Genomic DNA, 22,767 nt, shown 5'->3' with positions numbered 1-22,767 from the left:
GCAGGGACTTAAGTTTTTAATATCTTCAGCAGAGGGGAGGTACAGTAAGTGCCACACACTCAAATAATACTTAATGGAGCACATACTGCCTTATAATGGGTTCCTGCCTTCCAGGCAATGAGTAGACTATGCATACTGAATATGCCACTCCTTACTCAGATGGTCACGGTGCCCACGTAGAGAATGTGGTTGAGGAAACTACAGAGCCTACAGAATACAATTGTCAGGCTTCCCAGTCGGGAATCTTGCTCAGGCTCTGGAGGCAAAGGGCAAAATGAGGGTAGAGACTGGTCAAACTGAGGCAAGCCATTCCAACTGCCCTGTGTTCTAAAAGTGATGTGGTCTTTCATACTGGAGTTGATTAAACTCTGTAAGTTGCCTTGAGAATTTTGAAATAAATTGCACACTAAGGCCACCCTTTGGAGACTCCGAATTCAGTGTGCTGGAGTTCACCAGAGCTTCAGGATTTTTCTCAGAGCTCACGGGAAGTGATCCTAACACAGGGACCTTGAGAACCACTAAAGTGTTGTTCTAGACAGACAGCTGGGATTCCAGGCAGTAGTGTGAACTCTGGTTGGACTAAGAGATGATGTTATACTATTACATTGACTTTCTTTTGGTTCTACATTCCTTATTTCCTTTGGAAAGAAGGGACACATGTGCCTCTAAAGCATTTTTATCTATTTTTATTACTTTATCATCCTAGGGTAGGTGACCAGTTTTCTAACAATGGAAGGGAATTTTCGTTCTGAGACCTGAGCATTGTTGGCATTCCTTTTCTCAGTTTTCCTGTAAAGCCTCTCTTCTAGGAGGGAAATTTTGTATCTCTCAGGAAGGTGTAGCACCAGCAGCATTTGAATGGTGTAATTTTTTTTCAGCCGTCTTTATTGGGGACTCAGGCGGCCGCCTTCGCCTGCAAACCCACTGGTGAAGGATAAAAGCAGCTTTCTTAGCTCCTCCCCACACTTCGAGAAAGTCACCACGTGGCTGGAGCTCAAGGCATCTGATGGACGCTCTCCTTGGCAATCTGTGTGGATGGTTGCACTTCTCGTATGCTTTTTAGGGCTGAGTGTCTTAAGGTTTGTTTAGGAAGAATGCTATTAGCCTAGGCCTGGGCATCCACATTGTCTCATGGTGCTGACCTCAGTTCCAACCAATTTAGACCATGTCTTCTTGTCACTTTGGTCACATGGCTGACAGGTGATGACGGACACAGACTACAGATGCAAATTATAGTGAGGACGCCAGTTATTAGTTTTCCTCAATGATGTTGCTTGGATCTCAGGTAACTCACATTTATAAGCGACGTTTTATTTGCTATTAGATGTGGGAACAGACTATCACTGCACTGTATACTGTTGTGAGGGATAAAACTCAATCTATTTGTGGGAGAAGCATGATCCGGCAATTTAAATTTTTCAGTGTGAAATTTCCTACTTCTGAAATAGAAGCTAGGTTTGGAATGATGCTTTGTGGTTACCGTGATACTTCGTGAATTCCACCTTGTTTTTTTTTTTAAACTAGAAATTCAGGAAGTACCACAAAGTTTCTGAAGACTAACTACCCTGTGTGCCTTTTGAGATAAATCACCAGTTAGAGCACAGCCAAGAGAAATTCGAGAAAATTTGAATTAATTGAAAGAATTAACTGCTCTTTTCCTTAGCCGAATTCTAAGCCTGGATAGGATACATTGATGGTCTTGCTAGTATTAGTGGAGTGGAGTGGGTTAGAACTGTGTTTTATATATTTATATATTTATTTGTTTTTGATTGGGGGCGTGCACAAATCAATAAGGATCACAGGGCACCACGGTAATGAGAAGTCACAGGAGGCGGCTTCACAAAGGTTGTGAAAACTAGTCTCTCATTGCAGGAATTAGGTTGGGCCACCCGTGGCCCCCCTTCTCAAACACAAATATTTTCATATAATAAAAGCCTGTTTCCTTATGCTTATAACTCAGTCTCCATTCCTGCAACGCCACCATTTTAAAGGGACTTGCTCCGAGGACTCCTCCCTGCTTTGCAGGTTTTTTATTTCTCCAGCATTCTGACTTACAGAGGTGAAGAATCCCTCTGGGGTGTCACTGTGGGTGAGAGGGACAAGAAACACCCACTAGGACCCAACCCGGCAGCCAGCGGCCGAGCATGCGCTGAGAGTTTGTGCAGCTGGCCCTGGCTGCCGCGGCTGCCTCGTCCGGACTTGGCGAGGACTTGGGAGGGACAGCGGCGTTGGGAGGTGGCTTAGCAGAGACTTTCCAGCGACTGTTGCCCGGGACTTTTTTTTTTCCCTTTTCTTTTTCCCAGGAGTCAGCGACACCGACGGCTGGGGAGAGTGAGACAAGGAAGCGTCTGCTGCTGGAGCCAATGCCGCCCTTTGGCTCTCCGGGAGGAGTGTCCCTGCCTGGATGAGTGTCCGCCGTGTGTCCCCAACTGTCCCCCGGTTGGAGCGCGGCTCGGAAGGTGAGTGGCCACAAGTCCTGCATCTCTCCTGCCCACGGTCCCGGCTGCCTGCCGAGTGGCTTCTGCGCTGCGCGGTGCGTCCTGCCGGGGGCGCGCGGCCGCGGTGGCTTTGCTTCACCGCGCGGGCTTTGTGCTCTGCGGGCGGCAGGGGACCTCAGGGTCGCAGCGGCATGCGGGGTCCTGAGGTTGGGGGGTGGGTGAATGACCTGACCCGAGTGGGCACAGCTGCGCCGACCCTGATTCCCTGAAGTCCCTTCCCGGCTATTCGCCACCCCGCCCCAGGCTCATCCATTATTCCCGGACGACCAACAGTGTTTCTCACATTCTCCCAAAGAAACCCTAGTCCCGGGGCGGAATCCTAGTTTTGCGCTGCGCCCCCTGTAGTCCCCCGAGTTCACACCCGGGCTGTGCGACCGGGTGGTGGGGTGTGGAACGCTGAGTTGGGACCCAGAAATTGTCCTGAAGAGGCTCCAGTTCTCTCTCTCTCTCTCTCTCTCTCTCTCTCTCTCTCTCTCTCTCTCTCTCTCTCTCTCTCTCTCTGTGTGTGTGTGTGTGTGTGTGTGTGTGTGTGTGTGTGTGTGTGTTGGGAGAGATGCCCGTGGCATCTCTAGAGAGGTAAAGGTTTGTAACCTTTAGAACAATTGCTGTCCCTTGGGAAGAAGCAAAGAAAAATCTCATTAGAATGCAGAAGACCGCGCGGCAGGTCTCCTGGGAACCACTTTACTGTACACCTTCATTCAGCCTTTTCTCTGGGCAGCAGGTGTTATCTGAGGCCACGTTAGAACTTTTAGGTGTCTTGTTCCCTTTATGACTCTAACAAATAAGTTTTGATGGGACGATGTCTGGAATAGAGGAGGCTAGGGACCCATCTGAGGTTTAGCAGAATACTAGGCTGGCAGAGGGGTGCACTTGTTGTGAAGTTAGTTCTCTGCTTGTGCCCGTTCCTGCAGATCGCGGCTGCTTTGCCTGGATCGGTAGGATGTGGTGAAAGGATGGGGCTTTTCCCTCTGGAGATTCACGATGGCCAGAGAAGATTCCGTGAAGTGTTTGCGCTGCTTGCTCTACGCCCTCAACCTGCTCTTTTGGGTAAGCCTACAGTTAGTTCCACCATCCCAGCAGTTGGGCATGGCTGGACCCGGTTTTCTGCACCACCAGAGAAGGCGCCAAAGGGCATGGCCCAGCATTAATTAATGACGTGAGATCACATCCTCTGTTTTGCAGAGAAGTAAAATTTGACCTTCTTAAAATGCCTTTGATCTAGCTCAAGTTCCATGTGTAATTAGAAAAAAAGTCCGCCCTTGTATACAAGTGCCAGTAACATTAGACATGAAGCTAATCTGAGGATATAAATAAATGCACGCTCCTGTACTGGTAGATAAGAGAATTATGGCATACTACCCGCGAACTGCTAGTTTGCAGGACTTTTAGATAACTGTGCAAGCGTTACAATTTTTCTTTACGTCATAACTCTGTGCCTATATAAATTGGTTGCGGCAAATGGTGTTAATATGTCTTTAGAAGGACTCATACCTAGAGATTCTATCAAAAGTCTGGATAGGTTTATAAATGCCATACATTCTAAAAGGTGGTTTTCACATAACTATTGTTAAGTTGGGATGTTTGAGGAATTTCATGTATGCTTTTGAAAAAAAAAAACAACCCAGTCATTTAAGGAAACAAAATACATAGAATTTAACAAGTCCATGGAAATTATGCTGTGTGAGTTAGCGACACTTCATGCTTACATAAAGTGTTCATAGTGTATTATTTATAATGCTTAGGAAGATCTAAATATTACAACTGTGAATGCTACTTCAGAAGGCTGTCGTGCTAAAGCAAATTCCCTTTTGCCGCTTTTGTTTCCTTTCAGTAATTTATATTCACCATTTCCTGCTGGAAATTTTAGCGCGCAGTTTATTTATTTCTCTGTCTGACTGTCGTCTGCCTGGCATTGGCCAGTCCCCCTTGTTTGCCAGCAGCGATTATATCTGGCCTCTAGAGGATGGCATTAAAAAAAAAGTTCCTTTACGATTGACACCATTCTAAGATGACAAATTAAGTCGTTAATAAGTCATCTGAACAATATCCAAAATGACAACTTTTCAAAAGTCAGGGCGAAAATTAGAACGCTGAGTAGTCCCATTCGGCTTTTGGAAGTAGAAAAATCACCAATTGTTCTTATGTTCTTTTCAGTTCTAAAAGGACACATTTTAATGAGGGTCACCAAATTACTGCTTTAGCTATTTGCTCTTAAGATTATGAACTCTGTTTCTCCTGAAATGTGTAATTATTACTCTTATTGCTAGGTTTTGACTTGCCTACATTATGCTTTTGAGTGACAGATTTGTTACCGTTACAGTTCCTCACGAAGGGACCTTTATGGAAGGCCCAGTTGAACTTCCTTTCTTTGTAAATCAGGAAACTGAGAGCAATTTAAATGGCATGGCAGAGGTCAGCTATTCCGATGGTGGTGCCAGGGACAGGGCTAAGCTCCCTGGCACCTAGACGATGCCTTTAGCACGCAGGGTTTATTCACCTCTGAACCTCCCCATTAACAAGATCTTCTGTTTGTTGGTCTATAAAAAAAAATAAAGCATTGGAGAAATTACTTATTTTTTTTCCAATTCGGGAAAATACCCAAATCATTCTGCAAAGGCATTGCTCTTCTGAATACTGAAATCTGCTTACCCTCACCCTACCCCCTTAACCATTTGCAGGCCCCTTTATGCTACCAGGGACTTCAAAATGTTATTCTTTTACTGTTAGCCTGTCCTTCATCTTTCTGACTGTAAGAGTATGGATGTTATGATTTGTGTGTTTATATAGATGGCTACCTGCTCTGTCTCCAGCCCTGTTCTCCCCCCTCGGGTCTCTCCTCTGTAACAATCCATCACGTCTCCCTGTGCTCTAATTTGGGTTTCAGACAGAAGTGCCATTTGCTTATGCTACCCAAGTGTTCATATACGTTCATGATTTACTTCATTATTTTTGTAATTGTCCTTGACATGAGATTGTTTATACTAAACCGCTTGTGATCAGATCAGTAACACAAAGAGAGAAATGCAGCTAACATCCATAAAATACGAAAATACCAAGTAGCTCCTATGTGGTTATTGTGTATTTACCAGATAAATTGAGTGCCTTGACTTTCTATCTTTAAAATAGATAAAAGGGCCCCCGTATTTTTAGGGGTGTGCTGAGCATGCAGAAAAGTGGCACTTAGTTTAGAAGCCGGGTGGCCAGTGCAGTTACCACAGTCTTGCTAATCTCCTCAAGGAGACAAACAGGAAGTGGATTGCTACCCTTCCTGGTAGTAGGAGTGGTGATTATTATTGTCCTGATTAGAACCGCTGTTCCTGCCACCTCCACCACAGTACTTATGATCCAGTAACCTTGCTTCGGAATTCTAGCTCAGAAATAAAGCCATCAATATACCTTATTCTTTGCACAAGAGTATCTGTTGCCACCTTGTTAGGAATACTGTACTTTTCAATTTTAACCCATCTGAAAATTTCAAGTTTTGTGATATTATTACTTCACTTTTCACTTCTTCCAATACCTGCAAGGATTGCCACCTGCCTATCTACTTGCATATAATTTTGGATGCACTGTCTCTCTTGTATTTATATTCATTACCTGCTTTGTTCTTATTGAGGTTTCCTCTTGTTTTTTGATTTTATCTGTTGTTGCACGGTAGTGAAATCTTTCTATAGTTCCTTTACAAAATTTTTCTGTAGATGGGTTTATGTTCTCCTATAACGCTAACACTTTCTTTGTCTTGGTGAAGGTTTCTTTTTTCTTATAGACTTTAAGAAGTTTTTTAAAGTGTGTGTGTGTGTGTGGGGGGGGTCTGACAGTGCTCTGGCCTGTGGGTGGATATCACAGGATGATTCTGTAGACTCTTCTTCCACCTGTATGTGGATTCAGTTGAACTCAAGTATTTAGAGGCTTGTGTAACAAGCCTTTTCTAATTGAAATATGGTGCTGGCCCCAAGGTTTTTTTCTTTTTTCTTTTCACTCACTTAAAAATATCCATGGTGCCAGGCATGACGGCTCATGCTTGCAATCCTAGCAGGAAGTCTGACACCAGGAGGATTGCTGTGAATTCAAGTTCTGCCCCGTTAGGTAATGAATTCTAAGCCAGTTCTTGGGTAAAAAAATGAAGCTCTGTTTCAGAAATCAAAACAGACAGAGGATAAACAACAACAAAATAAACCTTGTGAAATATTTGTTAAAATCGTATGAAATGATTATTTCTACTTTGGGAAACTTGGCAAAATCTTCTAGAGAGCAACCAAAGCAAAATACTGTCCTTTTCTGGCCAGCTCACTCTAGTGTTCATCTCTGGCCCCTTCACGGGCTTCTCTCTCTTTGTCTCTGTCTCTCTGTTTCTCTCTCTTTCTCCTTTTTTTTTTTTTCTGATAAAGAAAGCCGTGCTCAGATGATTCCAGTAACTTGTTAGGAAGCATCAGAACAGGAAGCCCAGGTCCAGCTTTGTTTATTTATCCATATGTAGAAAATAGAAAAGTTATCCTGCTGGGAACCACGCTGCATGTGTCCCCAGTGATGTCAAGTAAAGTCCTCGGTGGGGAAGGCTTGGATATCCACCTGCCCGTTCCAAGCCCTCCAGACTTGCTTCTCAGGCCACAGAGTGCACGGAAATTACCTGAGCATGCTGCTAAACTTCAGGCTCAGCTTCCCTGTGTGCCCTTGTGTACATGCATGTGTACCTGTGTGCGTGTGTTCACACGTGTGAGCTGAAATTGAACTGAGGGCTTCGGACCTAACAGGCGAGTACTCTGCCACCAAGTTAGAACGCTAGCGCTGATCACGCTAATGAAGTGTCTCTGTCATGTGATTGGTCCGAGTCAACCTCCTTCTTCGCCAGCTGGAACAAGTGCTGGCTTCTCGTTATCATTGGCATTACAAGCAAGGAACAAAGATGTGGTATCTGCACCCCATTCCCTAAAACAGACTTCACATCCTTACTGTAGAGAGGGGGCTTATTCCTTTCTCTCCCTTGTGAGTTGGCACACTTTTCCTTGATACCCAATAGGGCTCCAAAGTAGAACCTTCTACACTTCACATTGTAAATTGACATACTCATACCTTTTATCTAATGTATTGGCACTAGTCTCCTTCACCCTACACTGAGGGTTTTTGTTTGTTTTTTGTTTTATGAAGAAGAGAACCATACATCTTAATTGGGAAAACATAGACATCCCATGTAATTTTTGTTTTGCTATCCTCGGAATCAAAATCTTTAAGGAAAAACGTAGATTTTGAGTATTTAACTTTTGTTAAGTGTGAGGTGTCGCCGTGTTTAAGAGGAAGCAATCCACAGGTCCTCAGACCCCAGCGCTCTGTGTTTTCTTCATTCCTGAGGAGCTGTCACTCTGACTTGCCATCTGTTGAGTGTCTTCCAAGTTATGAAGAAGCTTGACCAGGGACAAAGGACAGACTCTGGATGACTCTGATAGTTGCCTAGTATTTTATGGGTGTCGGGCAGCTGTGTGGGGAGCTGCACATAGGGAGTGACTGACACTGGATCTCTGCAGCGGAGTTCTCTGGGAGATGATGCTTCTTACTGCACAAAATGCCGGAGGGGTGGAGATTATTTTTATCTGAAGCATCACAGTCTTCCCATTCAAAGGACACATCACTTCAATGAAAGCTTTCTTCTGTTTTAAGAATGGATTCTGTAACTTTCTGATTTGGGCATTATTCTTGGTTGATAGGTACCTGTTATTATAAAGAGGAATAAGTAGGATTTTTTTTTGAACGTTGGTGAAAATGACAAACACTTTGTATTTGTTTGTAATTTTCTAAAAGCATGCTACCCTTTCTGTAACATTTAGCTCCCGTTTCACTTACCGTGATGTGTGCCATTGGCGTTTGCTTACCATTTTAAAAGGCACTAAAGGTGGACTTTCCCTGATTAACCATGGAAAGAGACCAAAAAGACGAAAGATGAGCAGGAAATCTTGTTCATGGTTTAGGGATGGGTCGGGGATAGATGGAGTAACAGGAACCACCGAAGAAATTCTCCTTATGTTCTCTGGATGTCAGAATAGGTAGCGAGATGGTTTCCTACCATACACTCCATAAAATGTTACTCTCTTGGCAAGAGGGAGTTTGACTCCAAAAAATAGTTGTTTTTCATATTGAGATTGATATTCTGTATATATCTTTATATAGTATATCTTTATACTATGAGTGGCATTCAAGTTTTTTTTTCTCTTTCTAATTAGGGGTAAAAAAGCACTCTGATTTTTTGAGCTCTTTTAAAAATAAATTTTTATTATGAAAAAACTAATCTAGGTAAAACTACTATTTTTAAAATACCTTGTGTTTCAGCTGTCACAGGCTTGAGTGCACCTCATGGAAGGCTTTTGGGGAGTAGGTGGTAGATTCTGGATTATGTCGATTCCCACTGGAGACAGGAACATTGGGTCCCTCACCCATCCCATCAACTTCACTCAAGGAACAAACCCAAGCTGGGACCGTAGAAGTGACTGCAACACCCTTAAACTGTAGTGCAGAATGAAATAATCTACCCTTCTTTCGTGACCATATTCATTCTCTTGGAAACTCGTGTGATTTTGAGAATGAAGACGGTGTCTGCACTAATTATATCAGAACGTCAGAGACTTAAAAGTGAGTCTCTCTGATCCAGGGAGTGAAAGTCATCCTATGTAGGGAGAGATGGTCTCCCTTCATTTAGTTATGTCAGAGTGTTTGAATTTGCTAAAGATCTCTAGTACTCGGCTTGCTCAGAAAGCAGAAGACGTTCCGTGTAGTTTAATCACTTTCCCGTCCACTCACCTAGCTAGTATGAGGCCCTATTACTCAGTGAGTTCTCTTCAGTTGAGCAGGTTAAAGCAGGAACTGAGATAGACGCTCCCCAGGACTGCAGCAGGAGTGTTCCGAGTGCTGTGGGTTCAGAGGGAGCCTGGAGACAGTCTTTCCACTTTAACTCAGGCTTGGGCTGATGTCCAAGGAGAAGTGGAGGTTACTTTGCTTCTGAGGACTGGAAGGCCAGGGAGAGACAGAGTAACTGCAAGAACAGACATGGGACCTCGGGAGGTATGCATGGTGCCCTTTGCAAGGGCTCCCATCATTGGTCAACTATGGCAACAATCTGCCAGCAAACACCATCGATGATGTATGAAACTCTCTGAACTGTTTGTTATTCTAAGTGCTATTGTTTGCCACTTCTGACTACAGAGTCTATGCTTAAGTTATGCCCGTGAGTAATTTCTCAATCTTTTCTGGCCATTATTAACATTGTCTATTCCTTTAAGATGCTGTCCAATAGTTTTATCTGTTCTCCCATCTTCTGTCACCGTCTCCTACAAGGAAAGCTGGGAAGGCCTGCAGGGAGGGGGCGGAGGTATCCTGGGAACTTATTCGCTTTGGCCTCCAAACCAGCAAGAATTTGTTTTACTTTAAGTAAACACAAAGTCAGCTTTTAAAGAAGTCAAGCTCTCGCTTCAGTTTCAGCATTTACAAGAGGAGGGAGATGATGCTCCCGAAAGCCTGATTGTTTGTCTGGGTGCTCTTTGTGGAAACAGAAAGGAGAAGTAAGAGCTAGACCTTGCTGACATTCTATCCTTGCAAACAGATTTGACACACAAAGGAAAGACATCTATCATTCCTGTAGAGAATCTGTGCCACTGCTGTGTTCTGTGAATTACGCAAACAGTTGAAGAATCTAGAAGCTTTGTTTACGGCAATGACCTAGTTCGTGCAAACTATAGGTAGATGTTTCATAACACAACAAAGAACATGTAAATGCACGCGTAGTTTTGGTTTACAAAGCAACTTGATTTAACACTCTTACCGCCATAATTAGATTCAGGAGAAAATGGACCGTGCTCTCCTCAATTGAGCACACGTGGTATTATTTGTTGAGAGCTAGCTAAGGTACTTTTCAAGACTGGATGCAGCAAATGACAAATGCATTTCTATGAAATAATGCTTGTGTTATTTTCTACATCTTTTCTTAATATTTAGATAATACAGGACAATACTGGAGATCCCGAATAACAGGTGAATAACGATGTCCCTGATTTGATCCATATGCATCCGATTTGTAAATTAAAATATGAATACCCGATAAATACGTATAGTATTTTATATGCTTAGTCCAAAAAGAGAAAATATAAGTCTAAAACAAAATAAGAACTGATTTGGGGAAATCACAGAAAACACGGCGACTGAGTTAGGAGAGTGAGCTGTTCCTGTATGTTACACTTCTTGATTACGTAATGTGAGGATGACTTATTGAAGTGATTCAGTCTCATTTTGGCTTTGTTCCTCGGTGTAGCCATGCTCCATTTGCGCCTTCCCTTACCACTTTCTCAGCCTCAGTGAGTAAAATCACTCTTTGAGGATGAGATTGTTTTCAGGCATTTAAGTCATTTATTTCAAGGGTGCTTGCTTGCTGTGGAAGACGGCTTGGCGCTGATATTTATTTGGACCAGTGTCCCAGGTACAGCTGCAGTGTTTGCTAGACACCTGTCAGCATAACACAGTGAAACACGGTAGAATGTACAGCGAACCGTCTAAAGCCTTCTTCTACTAGTTTCTGACCCGCATTGTTAGTCATTACATTGTCATTTGGCCAGCATCTTCCTATGGAAAATTTCTAGCAAAGTGAAGTTTAGTTCTGTCAGCGTGTTTGGTTTGCTAAAGATCTCCAGTACTTGCTCAGAAAGCATGTAGTTAATTATTTTCCCATCCACTCACCTAGCTAGTATGAGGCCCTGTTACTAGGTGAGTTCTCTTCAGTTGAGCAGGTTAAAGCAGGAACTGAGATAGACGCTCCCCAGGACTGCAGCAGGAGTGTTCCGAGTGCTGTGGGTTCAGAGGGAGCCTGGAGACAGTCTTTCCACTTTAACTCAGGCTTGGGCTGATGTCCAAGGAGAAGTGGAGGTTACTTTGCTTCTGAGGACTGGAAGGCCAGGGCGGGACAGAGTAACTGCAAGAACAGACATGGGACCTCGGGAAGTATGCACGGTGCTCTTTGCAAGGGCTCCCATCATTGGTCAACTATGGGAACAATCTGCCAGCAAACACAATGGAAGAACATTTTAAAGAGAGAGTAAAAGGGCCTTGTGTGATTGCTGCCGGCGTTTGAACTTCACTCTCAAGGGAGATCAGAGAAAAGACAGTTGGAGTTGGGAAGAATATAGGGACGGCTGTGTGCTGAAGCATGCTTGATTCTGTATTGTGGACTAGGAGTCTATGGGCTGGAGAGATATCTTACGGAGATGATTGCTACATCCTGACAAGAGACGCGGGGGCTTGAACTAGCCGGAAGCGGCAGGAAATGGGGAGGGATTTGCCAGATGCCTCTCAGGAACCATGTAAAGGCTTCAAAACTAATTGAATGTCCAGTGAGGAAGAGGGAGAGGTTCAGGCTGTCTGCCAAGTTGCCAGTCGATGTGACTGAAGGGCTCGTTATCTCATTCACTAGGGCCTGTAAACACCGGGAGGGGGACAAAAGAGCAAGCAGAGCTGAGGTCGGTTTTAGACATGCTAAGATTGACAATGGCCACCCAGTGGCTCTCTAGGCTGTCCTCTTGGTAATTCCATTCTGAACTGACTTAGGAACAGTCTAGATTCTTACATTGAGAACGATCAAGAGAAACCCTCAGGTCGAAAGTGGTATGTGATAATCACAGGTAATAGATTTGGGTCCACTTCACCAAAAGAATCTCCTTTAACGCAGATTTTTTTTTTTAAAATAATCATTTACAAGTGAAGAAAAAGTAAGACCAAAGAAAGATTAAATGTCGTACCAAAAGTCATCCACTGCAAAGTACAGGAGTGGGATTCGTAGTTGGAGTTCAGAGTTCTATGGCTTCCCATTGTCATCATGATCAAGGACATACTCATTCAGGTGCTTCCAAGGCTATCTGTCATCTGACTCTTGCCTGCGTGTGCCTTCCCACCAGAGCAATTTCCCTTTCCTGAACGTACCACGCTGCCTTCCACTCTGGAACCTTTGCTCTGCTTTTTGACTGGAAAGTTCTTTTTATCCTTTCCATCCTAATTAACTTGACATGGCTCTTCAGATCTCAGGCACCTTAGAGAAGTCCCTTTGACCCTGTCAGAGAGTCCAAAAGGAGTTGTTAAAGCATCTTGTCCTATTTCTGCCCTACACTTAGTACAGTCTGCAGCTGTGCGTTCACACCTCTGAGGAGTTGGTAATGTGTGTCCTCTTCCCTGGTTAACTGCATCATGGAGACAGTGTCAGTTTCTTCCCATTAGTGTGTCTCTAGCACACAGCACAGCCTGGCCAAGATCAATGCATAGTCTTTGAATGGCATCATGACTTCAAAGCCAAGGCTTTATTCATCCTGCCGTTTAAGAAATGGCTTGAAACATACAGTTCAAACGAAATGAATTTCTTCTATCTTCCTTTCTTCTTTCCTCCCTCCCTCCCTTCCTTCCTCTCTCCCCCCTCTTTCTATAAGGGGAAGAATAGTGTCTTGTGACAAACACTGTTAATCAATTTTACACGATGAAGATTCCTGACTGTAAAGTTGAAAATGGACGAAGAAACACAAGAATGAGTTAGATGGGAGAAGAATGGGTGGATATGATCAAAATAATTATACTCATGTAGGAAATTCTCAAAATGATTAAAAAGAAAGACATTGAAGGATGGAGATAGCAAGATCATTTCTTACTTTGTAGAGCAACAAAGGGGTTCTTTATAACTGCAAAATAATTTAAAATAATGAAATATCCTACCCCTGTGACATTTACAAGGTTAAGAGTCACTCATTGCCAAGCAGATGTGAGACGAAAGGCGTGGAATACAGATTCGTAAACAAGTGACAGGATAGTAAGTGATCACTGTCTTCCCAGAAGAGAGCCATTCTTCATGGCGTACAGGACAGGAACTCGCCTTGGAGGCTTTTTCTAGAGAGCCTGTTTCGAGGTCACTGTCTTCATCAGCTTAGACTCATTACCATCTTAGATGACCATCCATCAACAATAATTCTGAAATAACAGCTGTTCATCAAAATGCCAGAAGTGTTCAACGTCAGGCTAAGTCAGTTTGCTTGAGTGTTAAACTATATTTAAGAAAACATATTTGAAAAGAAGACATACTTGAAAAGATTTCAGATAAAACAGGGAAATTTTCGGAATTCAGGAGCCAACTTTCCCTTTGTGCAAAGGTTTCTAGGCAGAATCATTACCAACATGTTTTTTCTTACAGTTTTGAGTTATGAGAATTTTAAAGCACATATCTACATGAAAGGACTGTAATTAACCCCTATTTCCTTATTGCTCAGTGCCAATAGTCACCAACACACCCTGCCCCACTTTCTGCTAACCTTCCCTGCCAGGCATGGCTGTTTATTATCTCAGTCATAGTGAAACCTCATCCACAATTCACAGTAGAGCTCTCGAAAGTCAGGGACCTTCAAAAATAAATTGAATTTGTGTTCATACCTAAAAGAGAAGTCAAGGTCTTAGTATTTTTAAACATCAGTGTTAAAATTTCTCCAGTTGTCTGCAAATTCCTTTGATATCGATTTGTTTGACTCAGAGTTCAGAGAAGACCAGCATATTAAATTGGGCAATTTTTTGATCTCCTTTTAATCTTTAACAGTTCTTCCTTTACTTTTTGAAATTTGTATTTCAATACCTTTTTTAAAGCGAAGAAACGATTGGGTTTGTCTTGTGAAATAATCCCACGTTTTTGATTTTATTTACTGCATCCCAGAGGGGATGAGATTGTTCCCATAAACTGATACAATTGGATGCTTAGTTGGGTTCACGCTTGATTTTTCGGTACAAATTCTTTATCTATATATTACTGGATCCTGCCAATTGCTCAGATCATGGGACCTACAGTGTCTGACTGTCTCTCTTATTGAACTAGATGGGTCGGTTGGGTCTGTTATCTGCAGTCTAATCTTTCTGTTCTTCACAGCTCTCTCAGCCTCTCATGGCTGAAGTGGTCCTCAACCCTGCCAGTGAAATGGAACTACTGGGAACCTGTCAAATCAGTGGTGCTTTATTTCTGCTCCAAGGGCTGGTACACTGTGGGCTCAGGAAATGCTTGAGTCCTAGGTGTCTCTGCTGTACAGACAGACTGAGAATTTTTCATCTGCTAATTTTGACTGGCATTGAAGAATTCCTGTACAGTTTCAATGTTTCAGGAGAAGTTGTTAAATGGTGTTACTGCAGTATAATGGCTGCATGCATGACTAGAAATTCTGTTATTAAAAATCTCTCTAAGTCTTTGGCTCTGCCTTTGCTTTGCATAAGAAAAATAGAATAAAAATAAGTAAGAGGTTCTTTCATTTTCTGAACAGTGATTTGAGTGTCTATCATACTATAATGATCATCATTGATTTTGGCATATATTGAGTTTCAAACCATTACATTTATTGTTATTACTGTTATTCTAACGTTCACTTTGTTTGGATTTGAGTCTGCAGAAGTTCTTTTTGGTAGCTTCTGTGACCTTTTTTTTTTGACAATGTTTAATTGTTCAGGAACCATATTTAATTGCTTCATTGCATTTAAGGATGACAGTTTTAGGTCCATCTTAGATTTAAAAGTTGAGTTCCTCTTAGGCAATTTCATCACTGAACGTGAGCCACCCACTTAAGTGTGCACTTATCTGTATCCTGTTTGCCGATATTCTATTTCGTGTATATGTGATTACTTAATGGACTGGCCAGATATTTACCAGTAAAATTCAATAGATAATAGATAAGTAATTAGGAAAAACATAAAAATTATATAATAAATCCTTCACTTAAGGTTGTTAATCTTCAAGTGACTGCTAGATAAATCTCTGGTAACCAGTTTGATTGTTATGTCTTCTCTTCAGTTAATGTCCATCAGTGTCTTGGCCGTTTCTGCTTGGATGAGGGACTACCTGAATAATGTATTGACTTTAACTGCGGAAACAAGGTAGGCCTGTTATTATTGAATCCTTTTGCTTGATCTCCCCAGGTCACAGTTTTGAAACATCTTTGATCTATTCTGTTCATTGAATGGTTCTCCTCCACTATATAGTAAAACACTTTTTCCTGCCCCTGCACCTTCGTTGCTGGAATTTGCTCCTTCCTTCCTTCCTTCCTTCCTTCCTTCCTTCCTTCCTTCCCTCCCTCCCTCCCTCCCTCTCTCTTTTTTAAACATTCTCATTAAGGAATGCCACTAGTCCTACAGGATATCAGGTAACAGTCCTTTACATGGAAAATACTATGATCAGTAACACATCAGTTGCCTGGCTTGTCCTTGTCTCTGAGTGGAGACTGTAATATTTACCACCCTGAGTCATGGTAAGAATCAAGTGAGAAGAAACCTTTTTGAAAAGACTTTAGTACAACAGTGCTTATAAGCACTGAGCAATGGCTAAGTTTCATTATCACAATCCCAGGCTCTGGTTAGTGACTATATATATCCTGTCAAAAGGCCCCTCCTTTCCTTCTCCTGTGGCTATACCTCAATTTTCCTATCCTTTCCTCACATTAGAGAGTGAGCAGTTACCAGAGAGAACAAAAGTGCTGTACCGACTTCAAGTTCAGGCAAGAGGGCAATCCTCCGGTTGGACCTCATGTGATTTTCTTAGGCTGGTGCTTTGGAGCCCACATTTAAAATGTGTTGGGGTAGAAATGCCGACAGCTACAAAGAAGCACCATAAGACTAAAACAAAGATAGAGTAAGCAAGCAGATAGACACAAAGTGATAAAAGTCACCAGCTCTGGAAGCTGATGGCTTGCGGAACCACAGCTCACAGCGGCATTTCTTCAGTGACTGGATCTGGGGAGCGTTTTGATTGATGATGCTCTGTTCATCTTGTGATACAATCTTCCTCTTTTAGGGTAGAAGAGGCGGTCATCTTGACTTACTTCCCTGTGGTCCACCCGGTCATGATTGCTGTTTGCTGTTTCCTTATCATCGTGGGAATGCTGGGATATTGTGGAACAGTGAAAAGAAATCTGTTGCTTCTTGCATGGGTACAGTGTTTACACCTTCTCTTCATTACGTGTATAACATCCCGTGATAATGCGCTGCTATAAGTTCATAACTGTATTAGCAACCCTAAGAGGGGGTCATTATTCAACATGCTGTTGGAAGGGAACAATCTTTCCATAAGAGATAACTTTGGTACAAATATTTGCTATATTTACATGACAAGGCAGAAAGATAACATATACTATTTAATTATTTCACTCTGGCTCTGTTTTGACATTTTTTTTTTTTTGTGGTATAGACCTTTCTCCTTTGAGGACCAGAGTTGAGATGTTATAATGAACATTTTTTCTTTTAAACAACCTACCTGGCTACCCTATTTAGAAATTCAGGTAGTGAGACGAGATGTATGGTATACTGCAATCACCACGCTGCCTTATATAGTCTGGTGGATACAAGAGAATCTCAAGTTCTTTAATCTAAATATTTTACGTTTTTATTTTTTTATTTTTTATTTTTTTTCTTTTTTAAATTTATTTATTTATTAAGGATTTCTGCCTCGTCCCCACAACCGCTTCCCATTTCCCTCCCCCTCCCCCTGATCAAGTCCCCCCCCCCCCTCATCTGCTCCAAGAGCAATCAGGGTTCCCTGACCTGTGGGAAGCCCAAGGACTGCCCACCTCTATCCAGGTCTCGTAAGGTGAGCATTCAAACTGCCTAGGCTCCCACAAAGCCAGTACGTGCAGTAGGATCAAAAGCCCACTGCAATTGTTCTTGAATTCTCAGTATTCCTCATTGTCCGCTATGTTCAGCTAGTCCGGATTTATTCCATGCTTTTTCAGACCTAGGCCAGCTGGCCTTGGTGAGATCCCAATAGAACATCCCCATTGTCTTAGTGTGTGGGTGCACCCCTTGTGGTCCTGAGTTCCTTGCTCGTGCTCCGTCTCCTTCTGCTCTCTGAAAGAGTTGTACTAAATTACTTTTTAAATTGATTTTACTCCTTCAGTTTCTATAATTAATTTTATAAATAAAGACTACTAATCTTTAGAAATTAAAAATGAGAATCAATTAAAATAATTTGAATGTACATTTCTAGAAGAATATTGAAAGCGGCATTCCTGTGCCAACAGGCAATGAGCCTGCTAACATGGAAATTGTGGCCACGAGAGACTCCAGAAAAATGAATTCATTGAGTATGTTCCTTTCTTTGTAGTGGGTTCCCAAATGTGCAGTTTGCTGGTCAACTGGATCTTTGGGCAGCATGAAAGTTGTACTTTTTGGCACTTAGAGTATTTCCATAGGGCAAATACTCCTAGCATGGCTGACTTCAAGTTACCAAGATGACATCACTGAATGTGGGTCTGGGGAGGAGTGAGTGCACGCTGGCTTACCATAGCCAGCTTGCTCAGATGTGTGCTTGCCAGAATCCCATTCAGGCCAATTCAAACAGAATCTTAGTGTGAAGCTGAATTCAGCTTTAAATGTCACAGGAGCAACCTTGAATAAATTATCTGTAGGTTCCTTGGAGAGTAATTCCCAGGTTGAAGAACAGAAATTAGAAGCTGTAGAAAATAAGCCATACTTACAGAATGGAAAATGTGCTTAGTACCCTACTTCACATGCGGACATAGAGAGGAAAGGAGAATTGTAGAAGGGTTTCCAAGCTTATGATGCTCTTATGACGTCTTTAAAATACCTAAGTAAGTTTGTGCATTCATGTGAATGACTTTATATAAATCTCCTATAATCCGAAGACTGCAAAATGTATTTCAAAGGTAAGAACATCTCAGCAGCCTTCTTCAGAACCGCAATGCTACACTGGTCTCTCAAGACCAGTTTCTTTTATATCCAGTTTCAGTTTGATTGGTGTTTTCTGCTTCCTTCCAACTTTTACTCTGGATGGTTCTTGGAAAGCAGTATGAGATGAGTTGGATCAGGTATGTTATGGAACCACAAAAACTTTTGACAACACATTTAAAAAACCATTTATATATCCCACTAGGTTGTTTCAATGCTAGCAAAAAAGACGGTAGAGTAATTCAGTCTGCTGCTTGACATGTGACCCAGATTTGTGAATGAGTGTCTAGTTTGTGATGTAGAAAAAAGGCTTTATACTCTGCAATGGCATGGATGACTGAGGTCCTATTGTCATTAGCTCATTCATTCATTCGTTAAACATGCATCAAGCATGCATATGATTTTTTTTACCATCAGAGCAATGCATGTAATAGATGGATAATTCCACTATTCTCTGAGAAGACCTCTAACATGGTCTACAGTGGGTACTCTGAAGCTAGAGAGGAACAGCTCCAAATGCAGCCTTGAGGGTCAGCACTGGTCTAGGGCTGTAGTGGTTAAGCTCATTGACCTTATTGCCCTTTTCTGTCTCCTCTCCCTTCTTTCTTTGCTTGTGTTCTTTTTCTATGAGGTTTCTTCAGGGCTATTGTTGCCCTCTTAGTCTATAGGTGCCTCTTACATCTTGGCTCTTCCTTCTGTCAGCTGTCTTTGGTGGTCCAGTATCCAGTCTCCTTACAACTTTACTCACTGCAACCTTCTAGACCCTGCTCAGTCTAAACCCAAGCACAGCTTCTCCATTGCTAAAATAAACTGTGCTCTCAAGCCTCAGTTGTTCATCACTCATGTATCTGCTGTTCCTCAAACTGTTCATCCCCCAGTTTCCTCCTTAAGGCCCACTGCCATAGTCAGTCCTTATGGGTCCTGGTGCTACAACGGCAGGAACTTGGCCCCCTTTTGTGTTCTCATTTGGTTTGCTCTACAAGATCCTAGGACATAGAGTTTTCTCCCTCTGCTATTGCCTACCCTAACCCAGTGTAGTTCAGCTAAGCCAGTACACCCATGATTATATTACTTCTGTTATGCTCTAAGACTTTGATAGTCTCCCCACTGGGTAGTGAAGTTTTTACAGGCATCTGGAACTTGCATCAAGCCCTTCTGTAGCTAAGCCTTCATTTCTGGTTTTAGTCCTCTTACCTACTTCATTATTCTCTAGGTAAGGTGTATTTCTGATCTCTGGACAGTTTTTCTTCTTCTCCCCTTTCCTGCTTTTATTCTTGCTGTCTCTTTAAGAGTTCTTTCCTTAACACTTTTCTTTAGCTATTACCATTCCATCAAGACTTATCTGAAATGTTTTCTCCTGAAATACTAATAACAATGATGAGCAAAGTAATAGATAATATTTCTATGATGCTTCTCATGCTAGACACTGTAGAGTTTTTCCTAATTACTGTTATATGGAATTTCTTACATCAATTAATCAATTTTATCCTTCCCACATCTCTAATGAGATAGTTACTATTATCGTGAGATAATTAAAAGGGGACTCTAGATCACAGAGATGTTAAGCCCTTCCCTGAGTCTGCATAGGTCTTAAATAAAGAATTGGCCACTCAAACTACAGCAACCAACTTTGAATAACATACATTTTGCTATTTTACTGTATAAACATGAATTTTTTTCCTAAGTTCTTTGTAATGTATGGTTGCAGCACATAAAATATTTTAGATGTGGCTGTTGACTTCAAACATGACAGTAGTTGTCTTTGACAGCTAATTGTTAAATGAAGCCCAGGGAGCTTGGTACCCAGCCCAAGGTCACCGCAAGGCTATGGCTCAGCCTTGGTGATTCTGATTGCCAAGGCCAATTCTCACGGGGCCTTTTCTCCAACTTGGAATTCAGTGAGTTGCCTTTGTCATAAATCTCTTGTTATGTAAAATCGGTCAAGCCTGCCATGCTCTGTGCAGCCACTCACCTAAAGAACAAATGTCTACGAAATGCAATTGCAGTTATGAAATTAGAAGGCTGAGAAGGGTGGGTTACCAGCAAATTAGATTGTAGATGGCCCCTGGGAAACTGTGAGAGGAGAAGGATGAGTTGGCTGTTGAGAAGGTTTAGATTACAGAGGGAAGGGCTTGGTTAGGGGGGGTCAAGTCAGTAGAATGACTATTAAGTCTTGGGTAAATATTTGTGAAGCAACCATCATGGCTTCCTCTTTGATGCTTCTTTGCCTTTTATCCTAATTGGGAAAAGTTACTAGAGGTTCATTCTTTTTATTTTAGATGCAAATATTTATGTATGCACAGTGTGTTTCTCTAATTTGTCTGTTTCCCTGTGTTAGGACTTACTTTGGTTGTAACTTTATAAGCCACATTAGTGTGAAAAAGCTAATTTTGCTTAGCTTTATTTTTTCAAAACAACTGATATTTCTGAGCGCTGATGTTTCTCTTGAATAGTTATGAAAACAGGACTTTCAGTGGGACTGGACTGCCATTCAAGTAAAGTAAAAGTGTTATCATCCATCTGTCCCGTTTAAAACAATATAGGGTCAGGTCTTCTTCCAAACAAATTCTTATAACCCATCTGCCCCTGCCATGTTCCACCTCCAAGAAAGATACTAAACCAGACTATCTGCAAGCAAACAGACTATTAAAAATCCTGAGGAATGATCATTAACATAACCCTTGTAATGAATTATTGGTTTATAGATGTAAGAGTTTAAAACAAGTTGATTTAGGCACCCAAATAAGACACAAATTGCATAATTAAATTTAAGATAAATAATGGATAATACATTTATGTGAGTATATCATGTGTAATGTTCAAAATATACATGTACCAAAGTATTATTGTTGTTTTTGTGAGGTTTAAGTGGGTAGTCTATATTTTTTATGAATCAGGCCACCTTATTCTGATTAGAAACGTTTTCTCCCTCTTTTTTTTTTCTGATGGTAGAGAGAGAGGAAACACAGAGCCTAGTGTATGCAATACATGCCACAGTACAGCCCTAGATTTGATCTTAATAGCTATGAAACTTTCATAAACAAGAGCATATCTTTATGTTTCTCTTTTTAAAGAAATGTTTTATGTGTATGTGTGTTTGACTACCTGTGCATAAGTGTACCATGTGTATGCCTAGTAACAGTAGAGGTTTCAAGAAGGCATTGGATCCCCTGGAACTGAAGTTATAATGAGTTGTGAGCCTCCATGTCCATACCCATACCCAGGTCCTCTGTATGTAAGAGTAGCAAGTGTTCTTTACCATGGAGCTATTTCTTCAGTCCCAGAAATGTATAGTCCTCTGAACAGGTTAAGAATAATTAAATTCTAATTACGAGAACATTTTCATTTTCTCATAGGTCAGAAATAATTGGGAAAAGAAACTTGGACATGCAGTGACTTTCAAAGTAATTTCAATAGCACAAATTCCTTCGATCTTTCACAGAGAAATTGAAACTAAATGGAAATTGGTTTTAAGCTGTAGATAGGCACTCCCCAAGGCTTTTGTAGTAAACTAAATGAAATTCATTTGTTATTGCGGTTCTGCTCCGCTATTAAGGCAGGCATTAGTGAAGCCGTGCCAGCTCCGGGGGAATGTAAACAGACTAACAGACAGACACTCTTACAGAGTCGACGGCAGCTGATTGCGACCATCAGGTCATCATTTGCCAGCATGGCAGGCTAATGTTTCGGCTCCGCTGTCAGCACAAGACAGGTAGCCAGGGGCTGGTCAGAATGAAGCTGGTCAACATATGGGGGACCTGCGGATTCTCTCATGGAAGATTATATTTTCAACTTTATCATTCCAGACAACTTGCATACAATGACCGAGTTTGTGGAAGCATTTCAAATACTTCCTTAAAATACACAGTGACTGAACCAGCTCTGAATAATTTCCTTTGTGGAAATCAAAGAAATCTTCAACAGCCTCAAGGGAGTTTCCTTTTTTTTATATTTTATAATGGCGATGTTTAAAACCATAATATAAAGCCAATATATATTTATGTAGTAATAAATTTTCTACAAGCCCCTGATATAAAATTTTATCTTAGGTAGCTACCTTTTATAGTTATGAGGATACTCTAAGTGATCAAGTTAAAATAAATCTATTAAATAGACTGTTTCTTGTCTGGCTTGAAGTTAGGAGTTGCGAGCCTAACAACTTCAGGCTTTACTCCAAAATTGAGATCCACTGTGTTACTCTTCACATGCTCAGCACCCAGAAAGTTTTACCTCTGGCTTCTCAGAAAACACGCGTGATGATTAGCCTTGGGTAGGCTAGTTACAGAAGAGGAAAAGGAGCGTGCCTGACGTTACACAGCCGGCAGTGCTGTGATTAGCATTCAGATGCAATCTGTGTGCACACCGATGCTTGTTTCTCCACAAACTACCATTATAATCTGTCTGATCGGCCACACTGGCCATGTGGTTTTAATGCTTATCTTTGCTTTAGTTACTACTACTACCCACTTTATTTATAAGAAGTCGAATCTTTACATTTTACTAAGACAACAATCTCTGCTCTGCCCTAGGAAGCACCTTGTTCCATACTGTCTCCTAG

At 41.7% G+C, this 22,767-nt stretch overlaps 1 protein-coding gene across 1 annotated transcript in view; it reads left to right on the top strand.

The window, feature by feature from the left end:
- The first annotated feature begins 1,976 nt into the window (after window positions 1-1,976).
- Window positions 1,977-22,767, top strand: part of Tspan12 (tetraspanin 12) — a 71,387-nt gene continuing 50,596 nt past the window's right edge. The window contains exons 1-5 of the mRNA XM_041675702.1: window positions 1,977-2,059; window positions 2,304-2,459; window positions 3,410-3,545; window positions 15,325-15,407; window positions 16,321-16,456. Coding sequence (XP_041531636.1) covers window positions 3,480-3,545; window positions 15,325-15,407; window positions 16,321-16,456 — 285 coding nt within the window. The 5' untranslated portion in view covers window positions 1,977-2,059; window positions 2,304-2,459; window positions 3,410-3,479. The remainder of the gene's footprint in view (window positions 2,060-2,303; window positions 2,460-3,409; window positions 3,546-15,324; window positions 15,408-16,320; window positions 16,457-22,767) is intronic.

Source organism: Microtus oregoni, unplaced genomic scaffold, assembly GCF_018167655.1.
Source record: "Microtus oregoni isolate MIOR12 unplaced genomic scaffold, Mior012 000026F_ref0000081, whole genome shotgun sequence".
In the NCBI taxonomy this organism is placed as follows: Eukaryota; Metazoa; Chordata; class Mammalia; order Rodentia; family Cricetidae; genus Microtus; species Microtus oregoni.
The sequence above is the reverse complement of the archived record's forward strand: the minus strand, read 5'-3'. Positions and strand labels throughout refer to the sequence as shown.